The 9041-nt window shown below is 38.3% G+C and overlaps 1 protein-coding gene across 1 annotated transcript; it reads left to right on the forward strand.

Annotated features, from left to right (window-relative positions):
• Window positions 1-8010: 8010 nt before the first annotated feature.
• On the forward strand, window positions 8011-8583 carry LOC139860418 (uncharacterized). The gene has a single exon (XM_071849178.1). It carries the CDS (start codon window positions 8011-8013, stop codon window positions 8581-8583), a length of 573 nt encoding a protein of 190 aa, XP_071705279.1.
• The last annotated feature ends 458 nt before the right edge of the window (window positions 8584-9041 follow it).

The raw sequence follows: 9041 nt of genomic DNA on the forward strand, positions 1-9041 counted from the left end.
GTATTAGGAACATATCATCTTGATAGTTCTATTTTCCTAGATATTCTGGTAATTTGAAAAATCAGAATCGTGCCATTACCATTTCTTTCTAAGAACATTAGCTATGCTCATTCCAAATTTCATACCTACGAATTCCGAACCATTGCTCACTTGACCCGAGGACGGGAAGAAGAAACGAAGGGACAAAGCCCCAAAATAGAAATTGGGGTATAGATCGCAGTAAATAGGAGAAAGCATTAACTATGAATGACAATAATTATAGAAGACAGGAGTAGAAATATCAAAATATAAAGAAAGATATAAAACCCAACAACCATCCAGAAACTACAAACCGTGTACATCAATGCAGATAGCAATATAGAGACACGGGAGGATTAGAAACACTATAAACACAAGAGTATAATAGAAGTAAATAGATTCTTCCGGTGGTAGATGAAAAAGAAGAATGATAGATGTGAAAATTAAGAGTATATCAAGGATCAGAATGGGATGGAGCATTTTAAAGAATACTCTAAGATATGAATTGGGGATATAAGATGTGGGAAGTAAGGAAGGAAAGGAGGTGGATTTATAATGAAATATCCGACAAAATAAATCGGAACAGATTACCGCATTAAATCAAAGGAGATCCTGTTTTCTAAATCGCCGAAGAACCAAATCTTATTACGTAAGATTTACTTTAAATCCGTAAATTCCGGAATCAATTCTAATAACGTCATCGGTTAAAACAATTTCATATTTACTCATTTCACTCTTTTGTGATAGCTTCACTCGCTCCACATTATTGAATCATTTTATCTAATATCTCTCGATAATGATAAAACTTCATTATTACCTCATATTCGTCATGAAAACATTCCTATTGTTATTTATGACAACCTTTACCAAATTTCGAGGACGAAATTTCTTTAACGGGTGGGTACTGTAACGACCCGGAAATTTCCGACCAAATTTAAACCTTAAACTCTATATGATTCCGACACGATAAGCAAAAACCTTAATATTGATTCTAGAAAGTTTGAAATCTATATTTGGATAATCAATTACCCTTTGACCATGTCTGACGATTCACGGACCATTATGTGTATATATATATATATATACATATGTGTGTTTATTAAATTGAGATATATTAATAAAAAAATTTAACGGATTAGTTGATATAAATTATATTATAATTATTATTATATTATTATTAATCACGTGAATGAGAATTGAAGTTCACGGACAATATTTCTGTTTAAGAATGAAATTATTGCAAGTTATTTAACCATATGTGAGTGTTTTAATTATCAATCATCCACTATCTAATAGATGTGCATGATTAATTGTACGTGTGAGTCTTTTATATTTGTAAAAGGCTTAAGCTCTCAAATTATATATATATACACCTACATGGAAGAAAACCGAGGACCACCACTCAATATTGTTTCTTAATTTCTATTCCTAATTCCCCTTCTTCTTCGTAAGCACAATGATCAACCACTATCCTCCTCAACCACCTACATCATTACCACAAACACATCTTCATCTAAAACCACTTGAACACCCACTTTATTACTACTACCTTTACTATCTGCATGATTTATTCAAGGAACTCACTTACATAAACCTTCAATCACCATGACAACCGAGTTCCAAGTTTACGGATTTCTACTACTAAACGTCTTGTTACTAAACTAACAACACCGTATCACCATCCTACAACCAACATACAATCTTCAACCTTCATCTTATCAACTACTACCAAAACCGCCACCAACTCGTCACCTTATTTTCTGATTACACCCCAATCACCACTCGAAACCATCGCTATATATTTCCTCATCAGGTTCGAAAGATTCATCATTAAACACCATGAACATACAAACCGTTACCCTATTCTTCTGTCTAATATAACTATTACGCTACGCTCCTATTTTCCCTTCTTTTTCTTTGTTTCCTATTCGCTTCCAAATGATCTGCTACTTCGTAATATTTTTCTGTTTAGCAGACACCGATCACAAACCTCACATGCTACTGTGGACTCCTTTTAGATGGCCAACAACCCTAAAACAAAACCCTACTTGGAATATTAAGTTTACATAGTGGGGTACAAGGGAAAAAGGATATGCAAGTGGAAATAAAATTCATTGTTGTGGCCGACCAAGTTGGTTCAAACATTCGGATTTTTTTTATTTAATGATGATTAGATTATGTGATAATGGTGATTGGTGACCAAATGATGATGATGGGTAATTAGTGCCACGAATTAAAAGGAAAAAGGGGAGGAGAATGTATAGGTCGTTTTCTTTGATTACTATGGATCTTAGTTTGGACCACGTCCCATTTTATTAATATTGGGCCGAAAACTAACATTTCCTATTGTGGGCCGAAAGACTCTTTTTCTGTTGGGCCAGACTTGCCTGTTAAAAACGTAAATAAAGGATAAAGATGATTACATGATCTTATTAATAAGGTATTATGATCATAAACATTTATTATAATAAAGATGATAGTTAGAGAGGTTACAAGTGTATTAATGATGATGATTATAATCATGATAAAGATTAAATGGTGTTTATAAGGATTAAATTCTTAGGAGGATCAATAGATTTACACATATGTGATGATTAGTGGTGGTTAAAGATGTGAAAATGATATTGACGGTGACGGTTTATGATGAGGCTTGATGACGATGATGGAGGATGGAATTGATATTAGGATGACGTTGTGGTTATGTGATTATGATAACGATAGATGGTTATGATTACGAACGAATAGGGATAGCGGGTTAAATAAATATTAAGTTAGAATAATTACGGATAGGGAGGAGTGGTCTTGGAATTTATTGGGTTAGCGGGACGTTGCGGGTACAAACCCGGACTTGGGCATTATATTTAGGGTGTGTATAGGTGAACGAGAGGTCATGAGTTCGAGCCCGGGCATGGATTGTTTTCTTTGGAATTCATTCTTTGAGGTAGATACTTATTATCTATTATTATTATTATTATCATTATTATTATTGTTATTATTAAGGTTACTAAAATTATTATTTTCAATATTAACATATAATTAACATTATTATTATAAACATGATAGTAGTAGTATTATTATTAAAATTAATATTATTATAATTAATATTATTATTATTATTACAACAAATATTATTTATATAAAATATAATTGTTACATGTAACACAACTATAGTAATGTTTACAAAATAAATATTAATTAAGTTATTAATGAAAACACATGACTAATATAACAATTAAATCACCAATAAAATATATATTTATTCGATTACAAATATATGTGTTAATATGTATATACATAATATAGGTTCGTGAATCCGAGACCAATCTTATACGGGTGCAATGATGTTATATGTATTTTTACTACAAAATACAGTATGGTGAGTATATAGTCCCTTTTTGAACTTTAAATATTTTTGGGATGAGAATACATGCACTGTTTTTATAAATGATTTACGTTATGGACACAAGTAACTGAAAAATATATTCTACGTTGAGTTGTACCACTGGCATACTTCCCTGTAGCTTGGTAACTATTATTTACAGCGGTATTGTAAACGCGAATCCTGTTGATAGATCTATCGGGCCTGACAACCCCAACCGGACTGGACGACCAGTATTCAACGGTTGCACAGTACTTCGTTTCGTGACTACACTTGGTACAGTGTAGTAAGATTTCATAATAAAGGGAATATGCGACGTGATTAAATGTTAAGTATGGTTACCAAGTGCTCAACCACTTAGAATATTTTTATTAAAATGTTTATATATGAAATCGTGTGGTCCATTGTTATAACGCTGCTAGCATCAAACCTATATATCTCACCAACTTTATGTTGACATTTTAAAGCATGTTATTCTCAGGTACGAATTAAGTCTTCCGCTGTGCATTAGCTCAAATTAAGGATATTACTTGGAGTCAATCATCGCAATGGGACCAACTGTTGATGACTTCGTCCGGGAGGATTAGGACCGGTTGTTATACGTACGCTAGGTTGTTGGTGGATTCTCAAATCGTCCACCCTGTCGGAATCAAAACGATACCGATATGGGTTATCCACGACTAAGTGTTGGAGGTTCGAATATTGTTAGTCCTTAAACCCCTTTATGCACTCAAGCGTATGTTCATCTTGACCCCGTGAAAATATGCTTAATCATTTGGCGCCATCCGTGGGACCGGTTATATGAAACAAAGAAGATTGGAATTTATTGTACGTATCTTTTTCCATAAAACTTTTTTGTTTAACTAATCGGTCACTTTCAGGTTTTTAATTGTTAGCAAGAATGGGTGGAGGAAGTAAGAGTACAAAGAATCAAGGGCGATCGGACTCTCCAGTAAGTCCAGGGTTTCAAACACCTACGACGACTGTTATGAACACACCGTCGATGCCACCGGCACCAACCAAGGGCACATCAAAGACTCCATTGACACCAAGTATTGAAACAGGGCCGGTTACATCAAAAACTGTGAATGAATCATCTAAGGGATGGTGGCACACTCCCGATGGAAGTGTACTGGAAACAGGAACTAGCTTTAAACCATTCGAGGATCTGTCACCAAAAATTCTGAGCTTCGGTTCTCCAAGTGAAACGGTTCCACCAGGCTTTAAAGTTAAAACTACCTGTGTGGGTACAATACCAATTATCACCTCGATTGAACCCGAAACACTGATTGAAAGGGTCACTACCGAGAAAGCTCAGGAAAGAATTAGGAAGATGGGTCTGAGAAATCCAGATGGTTCATACATCATGCTGACACCACAACAAGGGTCAACGGTGTGTGCGTCTTCGCAACCAGTCCATACTGTTGTAAGCAATCAATATAGTTGGGCGAACTATGCCGCAGCCCAGTCAAATAGCTTCATATCTCAATTACAGCAAGTCGCGCCACCACTCTTAGCACCCGCTTTCAATGAGCCAGCGCGGGTACAAGAATTTATGAGCAATTGGTTCGCGGTGATGCAAAGGCAAAAAGCTAAGCAAAGCCTTGAGTTAGCTCCCACAACATAAAAGCTTGTGCCACACATCGCCAATCATCCCTTCACAGTCGCACCAGTGTTGCCTCTAATACTCGAAAGTTATGATGGGTTATCAGATCCGGATGACTTTTTACAAAAATTTGAAGGAACTACAAGAACACACAGCTGGGGTGATGCAGTAGCATGCCATATGCTACCAATAGTGCTGCAAGGAGTAGCAAGGGAATGGTTCAATAATTTGCTAGCCCAAAGCATTACACATTTTGCGTATTTGCGCTCAAGATTTTTATTAAACTTTCACAATTTGCGCGTACGCAAAAGAACACATGTCGAATGTCACGAAATTAAGCAGAAATCGAAAGAGAGCTTGGGAGAAATAATAGACAGATATACCAAGGAGGTGGCTAAAATACAAGACTTGCCAGAAAGCCAGAAGGTATCCGGCTTTATACATTGTATAGATACCGACAGACACCTGTCTTTATGGTATCGGTTACGGAGAAGAGTGCCAGAAACCTTCGCGGAAGCCGTAAAAGAAATGCATGATTACATGCGGGCACAAGAAGATATAAAGCAGAATCGCGAAAGTACCTCTTCAAATATGGACATCGACGATGATTATTATCGAGTACAAGGAACAGGGTCAGAGTCTGGCAAACGTTATAGTGGTAATGGCCAACCTAAGAGTGGAAACTATCATAATGATAAGTATCGCAAATTCAACAACAACAAAGGGGGAGGAAGTGAGAGGTTCAAAAGCAGCCACAGTAAAAATGTTGCGTTAATAAAAGACCTCACAAAAACACCAAAAGAAATTTTGGCTACAGAGGCAGTATGCAAAAGCTTCGACCCCCAGTACCTTTGTCAAAGTATGGAACCAGAGACAAAAGAAAATTTTGTGATTTTCACGATGATTACGGTCATGAGACCAATGAATGTCGGCACTTAATTGAAAGGATAGTTGCTGAACTCAAAAGAGGAAGATTGCAACACTTGAAGAAAAGTACAAGAGCACAAGTCGATAAGCCAAATGAAGAAAAAGAATATATGTGGGAAAAAAAGAATGAGGGAAAGGAAACGGATAAAACCATAAAAATGGTAACCAGCGGGCGGACAAATCAGAGGCGCAAGTTAGAGGTATCTTAGGAATGGGAAAACACTCCCATCATATTCTCGGCCATAGCACAGGAACCCTCGGATGCGCCCATCACAATTAAAGGGCGTGTGAAAAGCTGCGGGCACATCATTAAGCAATTGCATATGGACACCAGTTGCGGTGTTAATATAATGTACGAGCACTGTTTCCGCTTGCTGCCAGGGGCTGTGCGAGCCAAGCTAGTGGCTCCTAACACTGCGTTATCAGGATTTTCTGGGGAGTCCGCATGGCCAATCGGGATCATCAAATTAGAGCTGGAGCTGGTGGACGATGATAATAAGGAGTTAGTGAGAAGCACGATAGTAGAATTTGTCGTCATAAGGTCTTAATCAAAATACAACGCGCTTTTAGGGTGCACAACTTTGCAAAAATTGGCAGCCATCCCTTCCACGGTACACGGCCTTATCAAGTTCCCAACACCGTTAGGAATTGCAACGATAAGGCCAGAAAAGCAAGATGCAAGCATTGCGGCCATAGAACAAGCAGAACAACAGCCGAGTGAGGCAGAGCAAATTTGAAGCTGCATGATCATCGCAAACCCGTGACATCCAGAACAGAAAATTAAAATTGGCGGAGGATTGTCTGATGACACAAAGTTTAAGCTTCGTAATATATTAGCTTCTAATACAGACGTCTTCGCATGGAAAGAAGCGAACATGACGGGCGTACCAAGAAAAATTGCTGAGCACAAGCTTAACGCAAATCCTAGTCTGACACCAGTGCGATAAAAGAAACGCGGCATGGCTCCTGAAAGAAGTGAATGGTTGAAGGCAGAAGTCGATAAGTTGGTCAAAGCAAACATCTTGCGAGAAATAAGGTACTAAACGTGGGTAGCAAACCCAGTGCTGGTAAAAAAGCCCAATGGGTCTTGGCGCATGTGTATTGACTTCATGTGTCTTGGAAGCATACGTTGGCGACCTAGTTATAAAAAGCACAATAGAACTAGGTCTGTTGGAAGACATATTAGAAACGTTCGCATCGTTAAGAAAGATTAATATGAAGCTCAACCCGTCGAAGTGCAGTTTTGGAGAGGAAGAAGGAAAGTTTCTTGGTCATATAATAACTGAGTGCGGGATACGTGCAAACCCAAAGAAATAGAGGCAATCGAGAATATGCCGTCACCAAGAAATAAAAAAGAAGTACAAAGTTTAACGGGTAAGTTGGCGGCATTAACGAGGTTCTTATCAAAATCCGCAGAGCGATCACTCCCCTTTTTCGGGACATTGAAGGATTGCTTAAAGAAAACGGATTTCAAGTGGACGGAGGAAGCAGAAGTGGCATTTCAAGAAATGAAAAAGTTGCTGAAAGAGGTGCCAACAATGACTGCGCCGATTGCGGGAGAAATGTTGATATTATACTTAGCAGCATCGAAGGAAGGAATAAGTTCAGTATTAATAGCAGACAGAGGACAGGTACAAATGCCTGTATATTATGTTAGCAAAGCTTTGACAGGAAGTGAATTAAACTATCCTGCAATCGAAAAACTGGTTTATGCACTCGTGCATACGGCTAGACGCTTACGAAGGTATTTCTAAGCACACCCAATAAGGGTCCTAACAGATCAGCTGATAAAGCAGGTACGACAAACAACAATTTGTCATCAAACAAATATAAAATTGCTTGATAAATCCTAGCAAATTTACATTCGCTGATACTTGTTGAGCAGGTGCTATATAAACCAAAAAATTCTGGTCGCATGGCGAAATGGGCTATTGAATTGGGAGAGCATGAAATAAGCTTTTCACCATGAAGTACGGTAAAAGGGCAAGTCCTAGCAGATTATCTGGCTGAAACAGCCGGAGATATCGAAGTCTGGAATGAATCAAAAGAAATACCACCTCCGCCCGAATAGCTGTGGGAAATGCACAGAGACGGGGCTTGTGGCCCAGAAGGCGCAGGGGCAGGAATAGTCCTAAAAAGTCCAGAAGGAGAGGAATATACCTTCGCACTGCGATTCAGCTTCCATGTCACAAATAATGAAGCTGAATATGAAACATTGTTATCTGGGATGCGGGTAGCAAAATATTTGGAGATTAAAGAACTGTCAGTATATGTTGATTCGCAGTTAGTTGCAAACCAATTTAATGGAATATTCGAAGCACATGATGAATCAATGCAAAAATACTTAAAGCTTGTGCAAGAGCTAGCAGTTGACTTCGATTTATTCCAGATAACTCAGGTTTCGAGGACGCTGAATAAAAAGGTGGATGCGCTAAGTAAGTTAGCCGCATTAACATTCAGTCATTTTAAGAAAGAAATTTGGGTTAAGGAAGTTAAAGTAAAATCTAATGAAGAAGACAGTGTTTCGGCTGCAGTTGCAGAAGAGGAGCAGAGTTGGATGACACCAATAATAGAATTTCTAACCAAAGGTACATTGCCGATTGATTCAAGTGAAGCAAGAAAGATTAAGATGAAAGCACCAATGTATCTGTAAGATAAGGGAATTCTATATAGAAAGTCTTTTCTGGGACCTCATTTGCGGTGCCTTAATCCAACTCAAGCGGAGTCAATCATACGGGAAGTACATGAGGGAATGTGCGCTCTGCATTCGGGACACAAAACAGTTGCGTCCAAAATAATGCGGCTCAGATATTACTGGCCGTCAATGTAAAGAGATGCCGTAGAGGTAATACGCAAGTGTCAATCGTGTCAAGTTCATGCACCGGTAAGCAAGGCTCCGCGACATCCTATGATACTGGTCGCGTCTCCATGGCCGTTCTGCAAATGGGCAATAGACATAGTGGGGCCATTCCCTGCAGGACCAGGGGGTGTAAAATTTGTGGTAGTGGCCATTGATTATTTCACGAAATGGGTAGAGGCCAAACCACCAAAAACAATTTCGGGCAAGCAAATTCGAAATTTTGTGTGGGAAAACATCATCTGTCGGGTTGG

Source organism: Rutidosis leptorrhynchoides, chromosome 7, assembly GCF_046630445.1.
Source record: "Rutidosis leptorrhynchoides isolate AG116_Rl617_1_P2 chromosome 7, CSIRO_AGI_Rlap_v1, whole genome shotgun sequence".
In the NCBI taxonomy this organism is placed as follows: domain Eukaryota; kingdom Viridiplantae; phylum Streptophyta; class Magnoliopsida; order Asterales; family Asteraceae; genus Rutidosis; species Rutidosis leptorrhynchoides.

Excerpts from the sequence above, each read along its gene's own strand:
- LOC139860418 (XM_071849178.1), top strand. The coding sequence starts at position 8,011 with ATGCACAGAGACGGGGCTTGTGGCCCAGAAGGCGCAGGGGCAGGAATA.